General features: G+C 57.3%; 1 protein-coding gene across 8 annotated transcripts; it reads left to right on the forward strand.

Moving 5' to 3' along the window:
- Window positions 1–131: 131 nt before the first annotated feature.
- PNPLA6 (patatin like domain 6, lysophospholipase) lies at window positions 132–22877 on the forward strand. 8 transcript variants are annotated; one of them, XM_082621090.1, is made up of 34 exons: window positions 132–184; window positions 1375–1443; window positions 1780–1867; window positions 2038–2120; window positions 2304–2401; window positions 4164–4304; window positions 4402–4561; window positions 5048–5128; window positions 5350–5478; window positions 5832–5912; window positions 5999–6161; window positions 6495–6578; window positions 7122–7231; window positions 7361–7528; window positions 7615–7692; window positions 12661–12866; window positions 13115–13246; window positions 13335–13458; window positions 13915–14028; window positions 14294–14369; window positions 16099–16242; window positions 16460–16523; window positions 16808–16976; window positions 17158–17340; window positions 17489–17607; window positions 17795–17951; window positions 18231–18347; window positions 18435–18504; window positions 18930–19046; window positions 20631–20932; window positions 21933–22049; window positions 22173–22275; window positions 22380–22489; window positions 22594–22877. In XM_082621090.1, exons 2-34 carry the CDS (start codon window positions 1417–1419, stop codon window positions 22663–22665), a joined length of 3987 nt encoding a protein of 1328 aa, XP_082477216.1. In that variant the 5' UTR covers window positions 132–184; window positions 1375–1416; the 3' UTR covers window positions 22666–22877. The 8 variants fall into 8 exon arrangements, with proteins under 8 accessions (XP_082477216.1, XP_082477219.1, XP_082477218.1 ...); XM_082621093.1 differs by having other exon boundaries at window positions 7373–7528; window positions 16102–16242; XM_082621092.1 differs by lacking the exon at window positions 132–184 and having other exon boundaries at window positions 1378–1443; window positions 16102–16242.
- The last annotated feature ends 321 nt before the right edge of the window (window positions 22878–23198 follow it).

Genomic DNA, 23198 nt, shown 5'->3' on the forward strand with positions numbered 1-23198 from the left:
GTCTCCGGTCCCTTTAAAGCGTCGCCACACTCGGTGTGGCTGGCTCCGCCCGACCTTCCAAGCATGGCGGGGGGCGGGGCTGTGGCGCACCCTGAGTTGAATAATTTAAAGGGGCCGCGCCTGCGGCGCTGGGCAGAACGCTAAAGGAGTTGGCGCAGAGTGGACCCCGGCTGCGGCCCTTTGGGTGAGTCCGGGTTTTCTTCGCCCCGTCCCTTCGCGGGTTGTTAGCGAGCCCTCGGCTTTCCCAAGGTGTGTCCTCCACCGATTCCCGGTAGCTCTTGACTTTCTGACTCTCCCATCCCCCCCACCCCCCAGCTTCCGGCAGGTGTTTTCGCACCGGTAGCCAGGTGCACCCTAGGGTGGAAGGGCACTAGTCCCCCGTGAATTTTACAGGTAATGTCTCAAGGACCCAGTGACTCCCCCAAATTTCCATTAATACTCGAATGGCGCCAGAAACAGCCTTAGCCTCCCAGAAAAGTCTCAGTAATATTCCAGCATTCCTCAGTATCATGCTCGAACGATTCCAGGGGCGTGCCCAACCAGCTCCCGGTTTTCCCAGTAATAGTCCTATAGTCCTCAGAATCTCTCGGCAACTTCCTAGTGACCCCCACACACACACACCCGTAATTCCAGCGTCCCTGGTTACGTCTCCCAGCAATGGCGCCAGCATCGTTCCTGGAGACCCAGTGATGCTCCGCACCATTAGAGACCCCATAACTTTACTATTACGTGACAGTAAATCTCTAGCATCACCCAGTAATACTTTGCGAGCCCACCCCACTCCGAGCGTCCCAGGATGCTACTGAGACCTCGGCATTGTACCACGACCCCTTGTGAAGGAGCTCCCGGCTGCACTCCCGCGTGCCCCAGCCTCTGTCTCCCCGGGGCCAGGCTTGGGCCGGGAGCCAGGCATCTCCCCGGCCCCATGACTCGGGCCCAGTTTTCGCGGGGTGCGGGCATCCAGTCTTCGCAGGGGGTGCTGGGGTGCGATCTAGGGACCGGTGGATCAGGATTGATCAATCCTGCAGAGACTGGGGAGGGGGCCACTTGCTGGAGAGAGCCGTGCCCCTTCAGGGACTTGTTCGCTGGCTGCTAACAGTGGGTGCCCGGCCGGCTGCCCTTTGGCCCCAGGGCGGGTCTGGATAAGTAGGTAAGGGGGGCCTGGTGGGGACCCGGGGACCCACCTTACTCCCTAGCTCGGGCCCCGAGGTCAATTTGCCCCACCCCTCTGCTCCGCAGCGCCCCTTCAGTCGCCCACAGGCCTGCGGAGAAGCCGCCCCGACCGTGGGTACGAAGGGGGCAGGGCTTGCAGCAGCGGAGGGGCGGGCCCAGAGTGATGACTTGCCCGGGTTCGTCCTGCGTCTTACTCCCCAGGAGTCTGAACTACCAGACCTGCCGCCCAGCCTGAAACAACTGATGGAGGCGCCGCTGCAAACCGGAATGGTAAGGGTTGGGGGTTTGTGTGGCGCTGCGGGGACTACAATTCCCGACGTGCTCAGCGCGCATCATCGCGGTCCCGCGAGAACCAGTCTGCTTCTGTTCAGGCGGAACTACGTTTCCCGGTGTGCACTGTGGGCCGCCGAGCCTCCAGAAAGCGTTGCTCCCCAGGGGAGGGGGCAGCGCTGACCCATTTTGCAGATGGGGACGTCGAGGCCCGGGCCGACTGCGATCTCGAGTGCGGCCTTGGCTCGGTGCGATGAGGTCCCGGGCGTCCCGGCCCCCGGGGAAGGCTTGGCGGAGCGGGTATGCGATGCGCAGCCAGTGCCGTTCGTCCCGCAGGTGCTGGGCGTGATGATCGGGGCTGGAGTCGCGGTGCTGGTCACGGCCGTGCTCATCCTCCTGCTGGTGCGGAGGCTTCGAGTGCCGAGTGAGGACCCGGAGGGCCTTCTGGGAGTGCTGAGGGATGGGAAGCTGAAATTATCCGGGCCCCTGAGGCAGTAGAGATGGGATTTGCTGGAGCCTGCCGCGGCGTCCCCATCTCTGGCCGTGCGGAGTGTGCGTAGAGCTCAGAATGCCCCTCTCCGCACTTATCCCCAGAAACCCCAGCCCCGGATGGCCCGCGGTATCGATTCCGGAAGAGAGATAAAGTGCTCTTCTATGGCCGGAAGATTATGCGGAAGGTGAGTCTGGGACCCCCTGGGGCTCCCACTGGCCGCACAGAGATCCTGCCCTTTCCCTAGTTATACTTCTTAGTAAGCCGGCCGCCCTCCTTGATCAAGGGCCTCTGGATCTGCCCCCCTCTTCCCTAGGGTCTGAACTGGCAGTTGACGCATTCCTCCCCCCCCCCACCTTAATCCTCCCAGGTATCACAATCCACTTCTTCGCTGGTGGACGCCTCCGTCTCCACCACTTCCCGGCCACGCATGAAGAAGAAACTTAAGATGCTCAACATTGCTAAGAAGTAAGGCTGTGCTAGGTGTACGTGGGGCTGTCCAGGGCTTTTTGAGTGATCATCCCACACCGAAGGGTGTATCTCAGGTTTCTTTGAACCCCACGGACTGTCTTAGGAGTCTTTCCATGCCAGTGGGACTATTTCAGAGCTCTCCCCCACCAGACAGGCTGTCTGTATCACCTGAGGGCTCTCTCAGTGATGTTCCCTGCCACAGGGGCATCCGTGAGTTATTTAATCCCCAGGCACTATCTCGGATGTCTTGTCATACCCTTAGGGGTCAAGTCTGGGGTCTCCCCACACGAGAGGGTTTATTCCAGAGTCTCACTGGAGTTATCGCAGGTCTTACTGGGACCTGCAGGAGGGGCTATCTCTGGCTTTTGTTCCCTAAGGGTTATCTCAGCAATCTCTCTGCATCAGAAAACATCTCTCTATGTCACCTCCCTTGGATTTTTCCCAAACTACACGGAGGCTGTGTTAGGGGGTTCTGTTCCCTAGGAGTCATCTCAAGAATCTTTCGGCACTAGAGACACGGGAAGGGCATGTCAGGGCATGTCATCAGCAAAGGGCTCCCTCAGGGTCTCTGAGGAAGGCTCTCTCAGGGATCTTTCCAAGTTGGGAGCTGGCTCTGGGGTCTCCTGACATCACAGAGTCTATTTTGAAGGTCTGTCTCAAGTGTTTCTTCGCACTGAGGGGCCATTCCATGGGTGTCCATGGTCAACAGGTGTGCTATCCCATGGCTTTCTAGGACTTGAGTAGAAGGGCTATCTCTAGATCTTCCACAATTAATTGAGGGTCTGTCCACCCCCTGAGAGCGATTTCAGTGTCTGCACACCCTTGAGGAGCTACCGTGATGTTGCCTGACCTTGAGAGAGCTATCTCAGCTCTCTGTGACCTCGGCAAGGGCTAGCCCAAGGATCTTCCTGATCAGAAGAGGAGTTGTTCCTGGATTTCTCTGTAGTGTGGAGTTTAACTCAGTTTAAGCTCATTCTAGAGGGTCTATCTTGAGCATTTTGTGACTAGTGGAAGGACTGTCTTCAGTAGCAACTGTGACTTCCAGGGAGGAGCTCTCCTAGGTCCATGGTTAGCAGAGGGGCTGTATCTGGATTCTCTGCACATAACCAGGGCTATCTCAAGAGTCTCTGTGACCATCAGAGAGGCTATCTCAGGATTGTCTGAGACTGGGGAGGAAGGGTTATCTCAGGGATTTTTACAAGGATTAGAGAGGCTGTATCTGGGGTCTCCTGATATAACGGAAGCTACCCCAAGGCTCTGCCTACATGACGGAGGCTACATGATGGAGGCGTGCAATATGTGGGGTCCCATGGTGAACAGAGGTGCTTTTCTGGGGTCTGCCCATATCTTGGAAGCTGTGTCAGGGGTCTGCTTAATGAGAGGGTCCATCTAGAGAGCCTGTGACTAGTGAAGGATGACCTCAGGGTTTTATTTCAGGGGTCAGCAACTTTTTTCTTTTTTGGGCCACATCTGGGGCTTTGCAGGCTGCACGCAACGCTGCTGCAAGAACTCAACTCTGCTGTTGTAGCATTAAAGCAGCCTCAGATAATATGTAAATGAATGAATGTATTAATAGCTCGTACCAATAAAACTTTATTTACAAAAGGAGGTGGCTGGCCTAATTTGGCCAGTGGGCCAGAGTTTGCTGAGCCCTGCTCTGGTGACCCCAGGGGAGGGCTCTGTGGGGGGTCTCAGGTCTTCCTGAGCCCCCTCCCTGCTTTTCACCCCCCACCCCCTCGCTCCCCTCTCCTCCCACCAGGATCCTGCGCATCCAGAAAGAGGCGCCAACGCTGCAGCGGAAGGAGCCCCCGCCTGCGGTGCTGGAGGCTGACCTGACGGAGGGCGACCTGGCCAACTCCCACCTGCCCTCTGAGGTGCTCTACATGCTCAAGAACGTCCGGTCAGTGTCAGGGTGCAGGCAGGGGGCTGCAGAGCTGGGGCTGACCTGACCTCCTGCATCTCCTGCATCTCTCCATTCCCCGGTCCCTATCCAACAGGGTGCTGGGCCACTTTGAGAAGCCGCTCTTCCTGGAGCTGTGCCGGCACATGGTCTTCCAGCGGCTCAGCCAGGGTGACTACGTCTTCCGGCCAGGCCAGCCCGATGCCAGCATCTACGTGGTGCAGGATGGGCTGCTGGAGCTCTGTCTGCCGGCTCCTGTGAGTGGGCTCCCGCTCCGGGGGGCACCACAGTGAGATGGGTGGCAGGGATGAGCAGTGGTGCAGCGGTCACTGGGGACAGGCAGTGCTTTTGGTCAGCAGGGTTGGTGGGCTTTTTTTTTTTTTTAATTTTGGCAACGCCGCGAGGCGCAGCTTGTGGGATCTTAGTTCCCCCACCAGGGATTGATCCCAGGCCACGGCAGTGAAAGCGCCAAATCCTAACCACTAGACCACCAGGGAACTCCCAGGGTTGGTGGTCTTATGAGATGTGCAGGCAGGAGTTGGGAACGGGTGTCCAAGGGCATCTGGGGTGGTCTGCACAGTCACCGGTTATGGTTAGTGTTGCTGGTCGGAAGGTTCAGTGGGGTCCGGGTGTCAGTGATCACCGAGGGAGAATGAGGACCAGGGGCGTGGTCAGGGGGCGGGACGTGGGCTGGCAGCAGGGGCAGCACTGGTCAGTGACCCCTCTCCCACCCCGTGTCTCAGGATGGGAAGGAGTGTGTGGTGAAGGAAGTGGTTCCTGGAGACAGTGTCAACAGCCTTCTGAGCATCCTAGATGTCATCACCGTGAGTGACCAGTACGGAGGGGGCTGGGGAGGCTGGGTGGGAGGCCACACCCACCAGGCTGGGGTGGAGAGGGTCACCCCCAGGGCCCCCATCTCTGATGCGTCCCTGATGTTGCCAGTGGTCCCTCAAGGCAGTGGCATCAGGTGGGGTCGGGGGGGAGCAGGAAGGGGGGCTCTCACAGCCCCTGACCTTGATTCTCCTTGTGCCCCCCGCACCCCCAGGGTCACCAGCACCCCCAGCGTACTGTGTCCGCTCGGGCGGCCCGAGACTCCACGGTGCTGCGGCTTCCAGTCGAGGCCTTCTCAGCCGTCTTCACCAAGTATCCCGAGAGCTTGGTGCGGGTAGTGCAGGTCAGCGGGCCATCCACTTCCTTCCATAACCCCCCACCCATCACAGGCTCCTGGGGGCTGGGACCCAGCAGCCAACAGGCACTGAAGCTGTGCTTATCGGCCCTGAGCAGCCGGACCTCCCTCACTCCTCCCACGAGCTGCCTCCACCCCACGTCCCCAGGTTTCTGCCGACTGATTGTCGGTTTCTCCCTGGCTCCTAGGGCCCTGCCCAGCCCCTTCCTGCTCCAACCTTGATCTTCTGACCTTAGCTCCATCTCCACCTCCCCATCCATGGCCCCGCCCCCTTATTGCTAAGTGCTGGGGCTCACCCTCTTTCTCCCTGGCCCCCTCCTCTGACGACCATGCCCCCAAAGATCATCATGGTGAGGCTGCAGCGGGTCACTTTCCTGGCACTTCACAACTACCTGGGTCTGACCAATGAGCTCTTCAGCCATGTGAGTTACGTGGAGAGCACCAGGGGCCGGAGGGGTGTGTGGCGTGGGCCTCCCCGGACACGCCACAGGATCCCCTCTGCCCCCAGGAGATCCAGCCCCTGCGCCTCTTCCCCAGCCCAGGCCTCCCAGCCCGCACCAGCCCTGTGCGTGGCTCCAAGCGGATCGTCAGCACCTCTGCTACTGAGGAGGCGAGGGAGACGCCTGGCCGGCCGCCTGACCCCACCGGGGCCCCACTGCCTGGAACTGCAGGTACCCAAGATGACCGCTGCCTGACCCCCAGGAACCGTAGGCTGGCCCAGCCCACTCCCAAGAAGCCCAGGCTCTGCCCCTCAATGCCTGTCTCAGTTCCTCAGATACTCCCACCTGACCTGCCCAGCCCCCCAGGGACCCGCTTAGCTAGGTACCCAGGTCTGACTCCCCCAGGACCCCTGGCCTCAGTCCCCTGGGCCCACTGGAATCACTTTTCCTAGTCCCCCAGTCCCCAGGGACTCTGAGCTGACCCCTCCCCAGGCCACCTGCAGCTCCCCACCCCCAGTCCTGGGCGCTCTGAGGGGCAGGAGCCTGAACACGCATCTCCCCCAGGGGACCCAGTGAAGCCCACATCCCTGGAAGCCCCCTCGGCCCCCTTGCTGAGTCGCTGCATCTCGATGCCAGTGGACATCTCAGGTTTGGGGCGCCAAGTGGAGTGGGGGGAGGCCATGGAATTTCTGGGTTGGATGCAGGCTTGCCAGTCTTGATTTTTCTCATCCGTGAAATGGGAATATTGGCAGCACTTACTCATGTCTTTTTTTGTGTGTGTGTGTGTGTGTGTGTGTGTGTGGTACACGGGCCTCTCACTGTTGGGGCCTCTCCCGTTGCGGAGCACAGGCTCCGGACGCGCAGGCTCAGCGGCCATGGCTCATGGGCTCAGCCGCTCCACGGCATGTGGGATCTTCCCGGACCGGGGCACGAACCCGTGTCCCCTACATCGGCAGGTGGACTCTCAACCACTGCACCACCAGGGAAGCCCATACTCATGTCCTTTTTTTGTGGGTAGTCGTGGAGATGGTGCCCTCCCAACTGTGGTGAGAAGGCTTGCGAGGGCTAGAGCGGTGATCGATTAGTCACGTCTGTGTAGCCGTGGCCTCGGGTACATAGGTAGTGCTTGCCTAGACTCCAGCTATGGTCACTCTCATCTTTATTGCATTTATTGCCCCCTGCCCACTGCAGGCTTGCAGGGCGGCCCTCGCTCGGACTTTGACATGGCATATGAGCGGGGCCGGATCTCCGTGTCCCTGCAGGAAGAGGCCTCATGGGGGCCCCAGGCAGCCCCGGCTCGGGTAAGGCCCTGCCCTCTTCCTCCACCCCACCCCAGTCCCCTCCTGGGACCCTGGTCTGGCCACAGGTGGAGTCCCCCGAGGAGGAAGGTCGGGTGGGAGCAGGGAGATCACAGGCCTTGCCCCACACAGACCCCTACTCAGGAGCCCCGGGAGCAGCCAGCCGGCGCCTGTGAATACAGCTACTGTGAGGATGAGTCGGCCACTGGCGGGTGCCCCTTCGGGCCCTACCAGGGCCGCCAGACGAGCAGCATCTTTGAGGCGGCGAAGCGAGAGCTGGCCAAGCTGATGCGGATCGAGGTGGGCAGCTGAGGGTGTCTGGGGGACCAGGTTGGGGGTGGAAGGCCTGGCTGGGCCAGTCTCAACCCCCTTTCCTTCCTCCCCAGGACCCCTCCCTTTTGAATAGCCGAGTCTTGCTGCATCACACCAAAGCCGGCACCATCATTGCCCGCCAGGGGGACCAGGTGAGGCTGAGCCCTGAACTCTGATCATGCGGCCCTGACCCAAGACCTCTGTCTCTGATCTCTGATCCTTGCCTTTTCACCTTAGATGTAGACCTCCCAGTATATGATTTCCAACCCCTGACCTTTGGATCCTATGACTCTGACTCACAGCCCTCCCTCCCCATGTCCTCTGGACATATTGACCTTTCTCCTCTAACCCCTGAACCTTTTACACTAGGACCCCCACCCCTAGATTTCTCTTCCCTGTCCATTTTCTGACCTTTCAACTCTACAACATACTCTGATGCTCTGTCTGCTTCTCATTCCTGGGTCCCTGCTGGAATGGGGGCACTCAGTAACTGGGTGCAGGTCAGAACCTGGACCTGGAGGCTGGGAACTAGCGCCACGAGCTGGATTTCAGTGCCTCCTGGCGACACACAGGTGTGGGAAACTGTGCATCCCACTAATCCGTCCATTCTCCAGGCGGGGAAACTGAGACCCGTTGTGACATCACAGCCCAGGAGCACAGAGGAGGAGGGTTAGGGAGGAAGCCAAAGGTGAAATCCGGACTCTGCCCTGACTCCCTGTGTGACCTTGGGTGAATCATCTAGAAACTTGTCATCTTCCTCGCCTGCGGAATGAGTGTCGTAACTATCTGCTAGAATTGTTGTGAGGATGAAACAGGAAATACTCAGTTCGCAGCTACTAGGGTTTGCAAGGGTGACAGGCCGGGGGAGGGTTGGAGCAGCAGCTCCCAGTCAGGGGGGGGGATGGGGTGGGGGTGACAGTAGGGGTGACGTGACTTAGGCGTTGAGACCACAGCACCGCCCCAGGCTCAGGGGAGGAACCCTGGGCTTGGGGGAGGGGCTGGGGGTGGCCCAGCTATTAGCTGACTGGGTGGTTATTGTTGTTTTTAATTTTTATTGGCATATGGTTGATTTAAGGGTGGTTGTTCTATCACGTGATCAGTTGAGTGGCCATGCTCATGGCAGGGTGGGCTCCTTTCTGCAGGGGAAGTTTTGTGCCAGCTGTTTGAGGTACTTGGGGGACTGGCTGAGGAAGTGTGGTCACACCATGGCCCTTGCAGGGGCCCGGGGCCCCTGCTTATCTGGGAGCCTCTGCTGGGCTCAACCCAGCCCGGCCCCAGCCCCAGCCCAGCCTGCTATAACACACCAGGCTCCTCGGGGTCTTCAGGACTTTGTTAGGGACAGAGCTGGTCTGCTGTGCCCCCCTCTGAAACTTTACACCAGTCGTTTTCACCATCACTGTCAACGACGTTTGGCAACGTCAAGACAGTTTTGATTGACTTGGGAGGGTGCTACTGTCAACTAATGGGTTAGAGACCAGGGATGCAAGACTGCGTGGACCAGTCCCCCTACGACAGAATTATCCAGTCCAAAATGTCAGTGTTGCCAAGGTTGAGAAACCCCGCTTTCCACAAACATTTCCCCAAGTGTATTTCATGGAGCAGCCATATCACAAGGGGTCTGCATGCAACATGTTGGAGAAACACAGGTTATTTTACCCCTTCTTGGCAGCTCCCAGTGGGCATTATTAGCATATTCAAGGCTCTGAGAAGTCCTACAGTGAAAAAAAACATGCTTCCCAATCTGAGGACAAATGGCAGCCTACTATTAGTCACTCCCATTTATATCCCAAGCCCAGTCTGGGAATTCTATCTTGGAAGGTTCCAGCATGTGTCTATGTCTCCTGGGCCTGTGCCTCTCCCAGGGATCCTTGCAGTGTTTTGGCACTCATTTGGGGCTTTGTGGTGTGTCAGACAGGTTTGTGTAATGAATGAGGAAGGAATCTTTCTGCCTCTGGGCAGTTTCAGTTCCTTATTTGAAAGGGTGGGACAGAGAGGCGTCCAGCTGGGCAGGCTAACCAGAGGGGAGAGGGACGTTTGCTGTGTCCCAGGGTTGTTGCAGAGGCAAGAAACACCAGTGGGGCCCCCTGCCTTTGGGAAGCTCACAGTTCTGACAGACATTACAGTCAAAGGATTACAGAAATTGTTGCTAAATCATATGTGCTTAGTGCTACAAAGGAAATGTTCTCAGCTCCACAACGTCTGGTTTAGTCAGGGCAGTGTCTCTGTGGAAGTGACCTCCAGAGAAGGAGGAAGGATGAGGATGAATTAACTAGGTGCAAGGGAAAAGAAAGAGCATTCTATGCAGAGGGGACAGTTTGTGCAAATGTCCTGTGGTAGAGCTATTCCATCTGTAGGAAACAAAAGGAAGTCAACAGGGATGGAGTGGAACAAGGGAACTGGGAGCAAAGGGGATTTTTTTGGGTTTTTTTTTGGATGCACTGCATGGCTTGCAGGATCTCAGTTCCCTGACCAGGGACTGAAGCCAGGCTCCGGGCTCCAGCAGTGAAAGTGGCGAATCCTTACCTCTAGATCACCAGGGAACTTCCCAAAGGGGATTTTTTTTGGTGATAGTTTTAGAGACGTAATTCATGCATTATACGATTCACCCATTTAAAGAGTACAATTCAGTGGTTTTTAGTATATTCACATAGTTGTGCAACCATCACCACTGTGCACTTTAGAGCATCACCTTAAAAAGAAACACTATACCCTTTAGCCATCAGTCTCCTACCTCCTAAACAGCCCCAGCCTTAAGCACTACTAATCTTATGTTTCTATAGATTTGCCCGTTCTGGACATTTCATATAAATGGAATCATACAATATGTGACCCCTTGTGTCTGGGCTTCTTTCACTTAGTATGCTGTTTTCAAGGTTCATGCATGTTGTGGCATGTGTCATTGCTTCATTCTATTATGGCTGACTACTGTTCCATTGTATGAATGGACCACATTTTGCTTCTTAATTCATCAGTTGATGGACATTGAGTTATTTCTACCTTTTGGCTAGTAGGCATAACGTGACTATGAACGTTTATGTGCAGATATCTTTGTGGACACGTTTTCATTTCTGTTGGGTAGATACCTAGGAGTTGGGTTGCTGGGTCATATAGCACGTCTATTTTTTTTCTTTTTCTTTTTGGCTGCGTTGGGTCTTTGTTGCTGCATGCAGGCTTTCTCTAGTTCCAGTGAGTGGGGGCGACTCTTTGTTGTGGTGCACGGGCTTCTTATTGCAGTGGCTTCTCTTGTTGTGGAGCACAGGCTTTAGGCACACGGGCTTCATTAGTTGCGGCATGTGGGCTCAGTAGCTGTGGCTTGCGGGCTCTAGAGCACAGGCTCAGTAGTTGTGGTGCACAGGCTTAGTTGCTCCGTGGCATATGGGGTCTTCCCAGACCAGGGATCGAACCTGTGTCCCCTGCATTGGCAGGTGGATTCTCAATCACTGTGCCACCAGAGAAGTCCCGGCAACTCTATTTTTAATTCTTTGAGGACTTTTAAAATTTTTGCCAGATTGTTTCCCAGTGGCTGTATCATTTTACAGTCCCACCAGCAGTGTGTAAGCATTCCAGTTTCTTACATCCTCGGTAACACTTTTTGATTCAAGCCATCCTAGTGGGTGTGAAGTGGCATCTCATTGTGGTTTTGATTTGCATTTTCCTAATGATTCATGATGTTGAGCATCTTTTCATGGGCTTACTGGCCATTCATATATCTTCTTTGGAGAAATGTCTATTCAGAGCCTTTGCCCATTTTTTTAAATTTTATTTTATTTATTTATTTTTGGCTGCAGTGGGTCTTCATTGCTGCACGCAGGCTTTCTCTAGTTGTGGAGAGCAGGGACTACTCTTCATTGCAGTGTGTGGGCTTCTCATTGCAGTGGCTTCTCTTGTTGTGGAGCATTGGCTCTAGGCGCAGGCTTCAGTAGCTGTAGCACGCGGGCTCAGTAGTTGGGGCTCGCAGGCTCTAGAGCGCAGGCTCAGTAGGTGTGGTGCACAGGCTTAGTAGCTCCGCGGCATGTGGGATCTTCCTGGACCAGGGCTCGAACCCGTGTCACCTGCATTGGCAGGTGGATTCTTAACCACTGCGCCACCAGGGAAGCCCTTGCCCATTTTTTAATTGGGTTATTTGTCTTTTTAGTACTGAGTAGTAAGAATTCTTTACATATTCTGGATACCAGACCCTTAGCAGATATACGATTGGCAAATATTTTCTCCCATACGGTGTGTTGTCCTTTCACTTCCTTGATAGTGCCCTTTGAAACTCAAAAGTTTTTAATTTTGTTGAAGTCCAGTTTATCTATTTTTCATTTTGTTGCTTGGGCTTTTAGTATCATATCCAAGATTCTGTTGCCAAATTCAGTGTGACCATAATTGACCCCTATATTTTCTTCTAAGAGTTTTATGTATGTATGTATGTATTTGGCTGTGTTGGGTCTTCGTTGCTGCGCATGGGCTTTCTCTAGCTGTGGTGAGTGGGGGCTACTCTTCGTTGTGGTGCACCGGCTTCTCATTGTGGTGGCTTCTCTTGTTGCGGAGCACAGGCTCTAGGTGCGCGGGCTTCAGTAGTTGTGGCATGCAGGCTCAGTAGTTGTGGTGCGTGGACTTTGTTGCTCGGCGGCATGTGGGCTCTTACCAGACCAGGGCTCGAACCCGTGTCCCCTGCATTGGCAGGCGGATTTTTAACCACTGCGCCACCAGGGAAGTCCCATCTTCTAAGAGTTTTATAGTTTAAGCTCTCAGATTCATGTCCTTGATCCATTTTAATATGGCATAAGGTGAGAATCCAACTTTATTCTTTTCCATGTAGCTATGCAGTTGCCCAGCACAAGCAAAGAGGCTCTAAGCTCAGCCATGCTCCTGTGTAGCCAGTCTTCGTTGGCTCTTGCTGGCTGTGTTGAAAAGAATTCATGGGCCTTAATCTGGGCTGAGTTGGGTGATCCATTAGCAATGTCTGCTCTGGGTGCTGAGTGGTAATATAGATACATATGCTGCTCAGCTCAGTGCTATGGAAAGCCTTCACTCCCTCCAACTTTTCCTTCCTTAACCTTTCCTCCGGAGTGCACTGACCTGAGTTGTGGGTGAGGTGGTGCCCCTGTGCCCATCTCCTGGCCCTTGCCCTACAGGATGTGAGCCTACACTTCGTGCTCTGGGGCTGCCTGCACGTCTACCAGCGCATGATCGACAAGGCCGAAGATGTGTGCCTGTTCGTGGTGCAGCCTGGGGAGCTGGTGGGACAGCTGGCCGTGCTCACCGGCGAGCCCCTCATCTTCACACTGCGAGCCCAGCGTGATTGCACCTTCCTGCGGATCTCCAAGTCCGACTTCTATGAGTATGACTGGGCCCCATATTGGGGTGGGGGTGACGCTCAGGCAGCCCTGACCAACTCTATTCTGCCCTGCATGAGGCCACCCCTCTGAACAGCCAACAGTTTCCCAAGGAAGCTTTGAGCTCTTCTTGTCCCACCTCCAGGCCATCACCCACCCTCTCCACTCCCTAAGGGCTCAAACCCGTGTCACCTGCATTGTCACCCGTGTCACCGGCGCCCCCGGCCCATGCCCCCCTGCCCTTCGCCTACAGGATCATGCGTGCACAGCCCAGTGTAGTGCTGAGTGCCGCGCAGACCGTGGCCGCAAGGATGTCGCCCTTCGTGCGCCAGATGGACTTCGCCATCGACTGGACAGCGGTGGAGGCAGGACGCGCACTGTACAGGTGCAGGCCCCGCCCCCACCTCTCCCCTCAGGCCCTGCCTACGAGGACCCCTACCCTGTCTGACCCGCCCCTCCCACCCCCACCCCAGGCAGGGCGACCGCTCCGACTGCACCTACATCGTGCTTAATGGGCGGCTGCGAAGTGTCATCCAGCGTGGCAACGGCAAGAAGGAGCTGGTGGGCGAGTACGGCCGTGGGGATCTCATAGGAGTGGTGAGCTCGGCCCCACCCACTGACCTCTAACCTCTCCCAGTCCAGTTTCCCCCCACGCCCAACATACACTTCATCCCGGGTAACCTGTTGGGGGTGGAGAACGCTCCCTCCCCAACCTATGACCTTGTGCAATCCACTTTCCCCAGCTCCTTTCCATGGGGCGGGGCCATGGGGGCAACCTCATCAGGGTGGTGAGTCTGATCTGAATCAGTCTCCAGACCTCTCTACATCAGAAGAGGGGACCCCCGCTGGTGTGGATCCCTGTTCTCCTGTCCTCTCCCTTTCCTCAGAGCCCTGAGATGGGTAGTGAGGCTTGGTTCTTTCCACCCCCATCTGGGGGTTGGGGTGGGGTGGGGGGGACTCAGTAGGGCCTCCTCTCTGCACCCACAGTCGTCCTCCCCCTTACCTATCAAGCTCCTGGCTCACGCAGCCCTGGTCAGGCACGCTGTCCCCTAGGTGGAGGCGCTGACCAGGCAGCCACGTGCCACGACGGTACACGCGGTGCGCGACACAGAGCTGGCCAAACTCCCGGAGGGCACCCTGGGCCACATCAAACGTCGATACCCGCAGGTGCAGCTCGCTGGGTTGTGGGCTGTTCTCCTAACAGGGGCTGGACAGATGGGAGTGGGGGTGGCAGGTACCCAGAGAAGGCATGGCCTAATGTGTGGAGAGGGGGGTTAGATGGGGGTGGAGCCCTAGGAAGGAGGTGAAGCCTCCTGGGGGCTCATGGGGTGGGGCTCAGGTAATAGGGACCCAGGCACCCTGGTAGAGGAGGAAAAGGTGGTGCAGAATTGCTCCTCCAGTCTCACTGGACCGCCGGCCTCCAACGCCCCAGGTCGTGACCCGCCTCATTCACCTGCTGAGCCAGAAAATTCTGGGGAATTTGCAGCAGCTGCAAGGACCCTTCCCAGGTGAGAGCTGGCCAGCGCCCGGGAATGCTAAGGGATCTAGTCCAACGCCCAGAACGAGCTAGGAGAGGGAGCCATGAACCCAGGGCATGCTGGGAAGTGGAGTCCTGCGTATAACCTGCTCGGGGCGGGGCTTCAAGCGGGAAGTGGGAATCCGAGTTCCGGTGCATGCTGTGGGCTGCAGTTTGGGTTCTTGGGCATGCTGGGAAACGGAGTCCTGGACCCAGGGCCGGCTTATTAATGGAATCTGAAGTATCAGTGGTGCTGAGAGGAGGAGTCTTTAGGGCAAGCTTGGTTCTGGGTGTCAGGGTTGGCTGGAGGATGGAGTCCACATACTAGGAAGGGGAAACCTAGACTAAAGTGTGCTGGTAAATGTAGTCTATGGGGTGGTGTTTGGGGCCCAGGGCATGTTGGAAAGTGGCTTCATAGGTTACCAGCCTGGTGGGAGATGTGGTTCCTGGTCCCGGTGAATGCTGGGAGATAGCCCCTGTCCCAGTGCATGCTGGGGGTGGGGGTGGGGTGGTTCCCTTCCCAGGGCATGCTGGGAGATGTGGTTTCCGTCAGCTAGGATACATTGGGAAATTGAGTCAGATTCCAGATGTGCAGAAATATGGACCTGAGGTTCTATGTTATGGTGACCTGACCCTGGACCAGCCTGGCAACCTCTACTCTCCTTTTCTCCCCAGGGGCTTCTGCCCCATCAGCCCTGACACCTGGATCCTGAGGGTAGGGGCGGGGGTGAGCCGTGGCCAAGAACTGCCCCCATGCCCAGGGGCTTCCCCGATACACTTTTCCCCCAGTCTTGCACCAAGCACACAAATACATGTTCTCTCCCACCCGGCTGCCAGGACCACCCTTGGTGTGATTCTGGGGCAGAGACTTTAAAATCTCAGACCTCTGGGAACCTGGAGAATGCACAAGACAGACAAAGCCCCTAGAAGGGTTTACAGCTTCAGAAGCAAGATACAGTTTTTAAAATACAAAGAAAGAGTAGAATGTCGGATAATGTACTGTGAAGAAAACAAAATAGGGTCTTGATGGGGTATGACTAGAAGAGGGAGGGAGGCTTTTCTGAGGACAATGAGCTGAGACTTGATAAATGAAATGGGGCCAGACGCTGACAGAACTCTGAAGGCTCTGCACACAGGGTTTGGTGGTGTTGAAACACTTCAAGGAGGAAAGTGAGTGAGGGGGAGGAATGGGGGGGGCAAGTCATGCAGGGACTGGGAGCCGTCGAAAGGCATTTGAACTTGTTCAGACTGTTATAGGAAGAACTGGAGGAGAGAAGGCAGGGAGAAGTCCGGTCAAGAGATGGGGGTTGATGGCTTGGTCTAAAGTGTAAGTAGAGAAGCTGAGAAGCAATCAGTGTCAAAAATATATTTATTTCCGTCTAGTTTTGTGTTCAAGTCCCTTTAGTGGACAGAGGCCCCAAGGCCAGAATGGGGTAGGGGCACAGATCAGTCCACACAGGTGGAGTGGAAAACAGAAATGGTTATACAGTTGTGTAATGGATGCCACTGAGGAGATTGGGCCAAAACTGAAGGTCAGATAGCCAGGTCTTATCAAGGACAGTGGTTGAGGCTGTGAAGCTAGGATTGAGGCCATGACCTTCACTACGGCATCACTAAGCCTCAGCTGAGGAACAAGGAACAGGGATTTCTGAGAAGGCAGAGGAGAGTTGACCTTTCCAGACACAGGACTGCACAGCAAATACCATCCTTTGGGGTCTCAGCAGGTTCGGGCCTAGGTGTTCCCCCTCACTCGGAGCTCACCAACCCAGCCAGCAACCTGGCAACGGTGGCAGTGCTGCCCGTGTGTGCCGAGGTGCCCATGGTGGCCTTCATGCTGGAGCTGCAGCATGCTTTGCAAGCCATTGGTCAGTCGTGGACAAGGGCAGGCTTTCCGTCTACATGGGGCAAGGTGCATGTGGGTGGGGGCATTGGCCAATGAATGGAGACGCCTGGGTGGGTCAGAGGTGGGGCTGGGGGGCTGGAACAGGGCTGTGGGAGCGGAGTGGGTGGTATTGTCTTATAGGAGGGTCCTCCAGCTCCGTTGACCTGGGTTCCTAAACACCCTTCCTCACCCATCCCCAGGCCCCACACTTCTCCTCAACAGTGACATCATCCGGGCACGCCTGGGGGCCTCTGCACTGGACAGGTGTGTGTTGCGGGTGCAGGAGGTTAGGGTGGGGCGCGAGGGATAAGCTCAAAGCGTAGGATTCTTCCAGATCTCATTTGAGATCTAGGCTGTGAAACAAGGAACATGTGCCCCCCCATCCCTCTGGTCACTGGAGACAGTGTAGTGAATCCGCCCCTGGAGGATGCAGACGTGTGGGGCTTGGATGTCCAGGTCCCCCTCCCCAGAGCAATGGAGCTACATGGTCCCTGAGGGCAGGGACCCCTGACCAGCCCCAGGATGACGCTCCTCCGCCCCCATCCTAGCATCCAAGAATTCCGGCTGTCAGGGTGGCTGGCCCAGCAGGAGGACACGCACCGCATCGTGCTCTACCAGACAGACGCATCGCTGACGCCCTGGACCCTGCGCTGCCTGCGCCAGGCCGACTGCATCCTCATCGTGGGCCTTGGCGACCAGGAGCCCACGCTTGGCCAGGTCCGGAGACCATTCACAGTGACCCCATCCCTGCCCTCCGGTGCCTGCGCCGGGCCACGTGCACACCCTCACCGGTGGGGCTAGGTGACCAGGAACTACGGGGCCAGGTGTGGGAGGGGCAGGGAGGAAACCACTGGTGAGAGTGACTTCCGTGCTTCCCCTTTCTCCCCCGACCCCAAAGCTGGAGCAGATGCTGGAGAACACGGCGGTGCGCGCCCTCAAGCAGCTGGTCCTGCTGCACCGCGAGGAGGGCCCGGGCCCCACGCGCACAGTGGAGTGGCTCAACATGCGCAGCTGGTGCTCGGGGCACCTGCATCTGCGCTGTCCGCGTCGCCTCTTCTCGCGCCGCAGCCCCGCCAAGCTGGTGAGGGGCTCTCAGGACCTTTCAGGGGCATGGCTACTGGAGGGGCGTGGCCTGGAGACCAGCGGGGCCAGGGCAGTGTCTTGGAGGTCCAGACGCCGCCTCCTACACCCGCATCCTCATGGGCCGCGTCTCTTTCCATTCACACCAGCACGAGCTCTACGAGAAGGTTTTCTCGAGGCGCGCTGACCGGCACAGCGACTTCTCCCGCCTGGCGCGGGTGCTCACAGGCAACACCATCGCCTTGGTGCTGGGCGGGGGCGGGGCCAGGTGAGGGGCGGGGTCAGCGCTGACAGGGGCGGGGCCAGGGGCCCTGAGGGGTAGAGCTGATTCCCTGGGCGGATCCCATAGGGGCGGGCCGGCACCACCTTCCTAGCAGGTGAGGGAGAAGGGATAAGATATCCTGGGCGTGGGGCTTAGGGGATCTCCAGAGGGTCACTGGGTCTCCACCTTGCAGGGGCTGCTCACACATCGGGGTGCTGAAGGCATTAGAGGAGGCGGGGGTCCCTGTCGACCTGGTGGGCGGCACGTCCATCGGCTCCTTCATTGGGGCCTTGTACGCCGAGGAGCGGAGCGCCAGCCGCACTAAGCAGCGGGCCCGGGAGTGGGCCAAGGTGTGTGTTGCGGGGAGGGGGTCCCCCCACCCCAGGAGCACCCTGAAACCTCACCCTAGGGCTTCTGGGTTTCTCCTGACCCTCCCGTCTTAACCTGTGGACCCCACCTGGATCCTTTATAGAGATACCTCCGGGGCCTTGGATGACCCCCCCGTGACTTCCTGGCTAGTGACCCTAGTCTCCAGCTCCCAGCTGGAGAAGTCAGGCCCCTTAGGGACTGCCTAGTCAGTGACCCCCAAGTGACTCCTGTTTGACCCCCCGCTGGCCCATTGCCCCTAGAGCATGACTTCAGTTCTGGAGCCCGTGCTGGACCTCACCTACCCCGTCACCTCCATGTTCACGGGGTCGGCCTTCAACCGCAGCATCCACCGTGTCTTCCAGGACAAGCAGATCGAGGTGCACTCTTTCCCCATGCCTGCCCCTCCCCTGCCCCTCCCCACAGGAGTCCCCACTCCTCCTGGACCGCAGTCTCTGTCCCTGTAGGACCTGTGGCTGCCGTACTTCAACGTGACCACGGACATCACCGCCTCGGCCATGCGTGTCCACAAAGATGGTGGGTACCCTAGCCAGCCCCACCAAAACCACTGTAGCCATGTGGGGAATGGGTGCGGGGGAGGGGCAGCCGAGCATCTGGGACATTATTAACATGAGTGACCATCCCTCCTGGCCTGAGTGCTGAGCACTAATCGTCACCCACTAATGCCCCAGAGGCCCCAGGTATGTCTGTCCTCGCGGGCAGGAGGCCAAGAGACTCATTGGGCGCCTCACCCCCTCACACCGGTCCCCTCAGGCTAAGTATGGCGCTACATCCGGGCCAGTGCCTCCCACTGCCCCCACCTGCCCCCGTCTTGCGACCCCAGGGACCAGCACCTGCTGGTGGACGGGTGCTACGTCAACGTGCCGGGTCAGCGAGCCCACCGGGCTGGCCGGGCCTCCAAGTGTGTCTGTGCATGTCTGTGTCTGTGTCCCGCCGGGCAGGCTCCCTGTGGCGATACGTGCGTGCCAGCATGACACTCTCGGGATACCTGCCGCCACTGTGTGACCCCAAGGACGGGCATCTCCTCATGGACGGTGGCTACATCAACAACCTGCCAGGCAAGTAGCCACCTGCTTGTCCCCATGCACAGACACGCGGGCAAGCTCATGGCAGGCATGTGTGCGTGCAGGTGAAGGATGCGCCCATGTGCTGTATTTGACACGCGCACACACAGGGCAAGCATGGAAACACGCAGGTGGGTGGGGCACCTCCACGACGAGCTTTCTTTCATACCCACTCACTTGAAGCATGCAGATGAGAGGCAGGGAGGTGCAACTTAAAATTCCACACACCCAGTGGCGTGCAAACATGAGTAGACACCTACGCTGGCTACACAGGTGCTTGAGGTCCCATAGATCAGGGATCTGCACACTGCACCCCACAAGCCAAATCTGGCCCCCTGCCTGATTTTGTAAATAAAGTTTTATTGGCACACAGCCACACCTAATCGTTTATCCTTTGTCTGTGGCTATGTCTGTGCAGCAGAGCTGAGTAGTTGCAACAGAGACCATATGGCCTGCAAAGCCAAGATTATTTTTTCTCTGGCCTTTTACAGACGGCTTGCCAACTCCTGCATAGGCATTCTGTACAGATACTTGTACTCACACAACCTCATGTGCGTGAGCAAGTGTGTACCGACTCACAGGTGGATGGGCACAATTGGACGCACAAAGAAACATACTTAGACACGGGAAAGGAATACAAACAGTCCTGGGTGTCTGTACAGAGGCATAGCACACCCAGAGGTGGTTGTGTTCACAGACATACAGACGGGACATGCACATACCTGATAGGGGTGCGTACAGCACACACAGAGACACAGACACAGACACACACACAGACACAGACAAGCTTGTGAGGGACACGGGCAAAGTGTCTGATGGAGACTTAGGTGTCTTTGGGGACTGGACCTGGCTACAGGGCCCTGTCAATGTCCCCCCAGGCACCCCCAGACCCACTCAGGGGCCCTCAGTGGGGCACACAGACCCACGGCTATAGCACCCTCCTCACCGTGCCATCACCCCACCCTTCACCCCATCCGTCCCGCTGCCTGAATCGCCTTGATCCAGCTCTTTGCTCTGTGTCCCTTGTCTCAGCCTCAAGATCCCTCTTTCCACCCGGATTCTCTTTCCTTCCGTATCTCTGGCCCCTGATATCTCTCTCTCCCACGAATGTCTGTTGCTGTCTCTGGTCCCCTGCATTTCTCTCCCTGCGGCTCTGTCTCCCGATGTCTTTATTCCCACATCTTCCTGCATCTCTGACCCTCCGTCTGTTTCCATGACTCTGATCCCTTCATCTCTGCCTCCTGGTGTCCTTACTATAATCTGTCTCTCCGTGTTACTCTCCTTCCATATCTCTGTCCTCCATGTGTCTGACCTTGTGTCTCTTTCCCCAGTGACTTTATCCCTCTGCCTCCATCTTCTCCTCTGGCCCTGGTTCCCCAGACCTAAAAGCTCCAACACCCGTCCCCTCCTCCACATCATCAGCCTCTACAGCCATACCCTTTGCACGCCTGCATGTTGTTCACATGTTGTGGTTTTTTGTGTGTGTGACCACGTGCATGTTGGTGTTTGTGGGGCTGGGTTGAACTTCCCTGCCTCAGTCCTGGTGGAGAACAGCCCCCTGACCCCCCTGACCCACAGCGGACATTGCTCGTAGCATGGGTGCCAAGACGGTTATCGCCATCGACGTGGGAAGCCAGGATGAGACAGACCTCAGCACCTATGGGGACAGCCTCTCTGGCTGGTGGCTGCTGTGGAAGCGGCTGAACCCCTGGGCAGACAAGATCAAGGTTCCAGACATGGCCGAGATCCAGTCTCGCCTGGCCTATGTGTCCTGCGTGCGGCAGCTGGAGGTCGTGAAGTCCAGCTCGTACTGCGAGTACCTGCGCCCACCCATCGACTGCTTCAAGACCATGGACTTCGGGAAGTTCGACCAGATCTATGTGAGCGGGTGGGAGCCACTTGGTGCCAGTGTGGTGGGCCAGCAGAGCTTTAATACTGAAAGCCCAGAACAACATGAAGGGAAGGATTCTAGGGCTGCATTTGGGATCTGTGGGGAATAGAACGGTAATCAATCAGTGATGTCTGCAGTGAGTGTGGTAAGGGGATGTACGTGTGCATGTGCGAACTAAGTTTCTTAATATGTGCCAGCGGCGCTGCCTGAAGCACACTATAGAGATTTCTAATGCCGTTTCTGTGTAGGTGGGAATGAGAACCATGAAAATTAGTAATGTCCAATGCCAAGTCTGGGATACACTGGATGGAGCGAGCACTGTATAATGTGCCACTGACCTAGAAAAATGTCATAGCCCATGCCGACTAAAAATGATCAGTAGCTGGGACTTCCCTGGTGGTCCGGTGGTTAGGACTCCATGCTTCCACTGCAGGGGGCACGGGTTCGATCCCTGGTCAGGGAACTAAGATCCCGCATGCCACACGGCGTGGCCAAAAAAAGAGAAAGAAAGAAAGAAAAGAATATGATCAGTAGCTGCTGCCCAGAGCCCTGAGTAAAAATGTCTGATTCCCTTTCTGGGCTCACTGGGAAGGCATGCCATGCTGGATTAGTGATGTCTGTTATGGGCATGGGAGATGATGATATTTACGGATATACCGCATATTTGCAGACCTTGAAATAAGCCTGCACGCCGCCATCTCGAATCATTTGGTACTTGGCACACTGCATGGGGCTGAGTGGGAAAGAATGTGCAAAGAGTGACTGGTAATGTCTGGCAGGGGCACGGGATAGGGGACATGGGGGTGAGTGTGCTACATATGGCCAACTCTGAAATCAGTGTAGTCTCAAATGCCAGCTCCGCCAGAGCATCAGGCTTTTGAGGGGCCAGGGCAGGGGCAGGCAGGGTGGGGATAAGCAGAGAAGATGAGGCAGAGAAGAACACCCCCGGGGATTGCAGACATGGCCCCAGCCCCCCTCGTTTCCTGCAGGATGTGGGCTACCAGTACGGGAAGGCCGTGTTTGGGGGCTGGAGCCGGGGCGACATCATTGAAAAGATGCTCACGGACCGACGGTCTGCAGATCTTAATGAGAGCCGCCGTGCAGACGTAAGCCTGCGCCCTCCTTCTCCGGCGGGGCCACTCTGACAATACATCCCCCGCCCCCAGTCCCCTCTGGGTCTCCCCCAGACCTCAGACGACCCCGAGAGCCTCACCCACGCCTCCCCGCAGGTGCTTGCCTTCCCCAGCTCCGGCTTCACCGACTTGGCGGAGATCGTGTCCCGGATCGAGCCCCCCACGAGCTATGTTTCTGTTTCCGACGGCTGCGCAGATGGTGAGGGCGCTGAGGGCATCCCCAGGAGCCCGGGGTCGGTGTACTGGTGGCTGGAGAGGTCAGCCCCGCCCCAGCGCCCTCAACTTCACCCACTGCCATTCCAGGGGAGGAGTCGGACTGCCTGACTGAGTACGAGGAGGACGTGGGGCCAGACTGCTCGCGGGACGAAGGGGGCTCTCCAGAGGGCGCGAGCCCCAGCACTGCCTCCGAGATGGTGAGAGTGGGCGGTTTGGGCCCCCCACAAGGTGGGGAGACTCGGCTGACTGCGCCGGTGTCCCGGGCTGTGTGTCATGTGCGGGGTCGCCCCTATCCCTGCAGGAGGAGGGGAAGTCGATCCTCCGGCACCGGAGCTGTGCGCCGCAGGATGCCCCCAGATCTGCGGATGCCTGAGGACCTCGAGAGGGGTCCCCCCTTGGGCTGGACTAGGGGCGGGCCCTCTGGGGGCAGCTCACTGCCCCTCTGCCTACTGCTATGCCTGTGACCCCCCGGGGTCCCCCTTGACCCCCAGTCCCCAGGGTCCACACACTGGACTGGCTTGTCCCCCGGGAAAGGGGCAGCACTGCACTGATGACCCTTGATCAGTCACACCAATAAACCTTCCTCTCTCGGAAGCAGCCGTATGTCATCTTTGGGTTCAGGGGGCACCTCGCCCTACCTTCCATGCTCAGGATGGCCAGGGCTGGGGCCGGAAACAGCCTTGAGCTTGTCACCATGACCTGTGCTCCCAGCCTCGGGCTGAGCTTCCCCAACTGGGAGTGGCCATCCCCAAATTCACCTGTAGGCCCACACACATATGTATGTATATATATGGCATAAAATGTATCATTTTACCCTTTTTTTTTTTTTTTTTTTTTTGCGGTATGCGGGCCTCTCACTGTTGTGGCCTCTCCCGTTGCGGAGCACAGGCTCCGGATGCGCAGGCC

Source organism: Mesoplodon mirus (genome assembly GCF_964341445.2).
Source record: "Mesoplodon mirus genome assembly, chromosome: 5".
NCBI lineage: Eukaryota > Metazoa > Chordata > Mammalia > Artiodactyla > Ziphiidae > Mesoplodon > Mesoplodon mirus.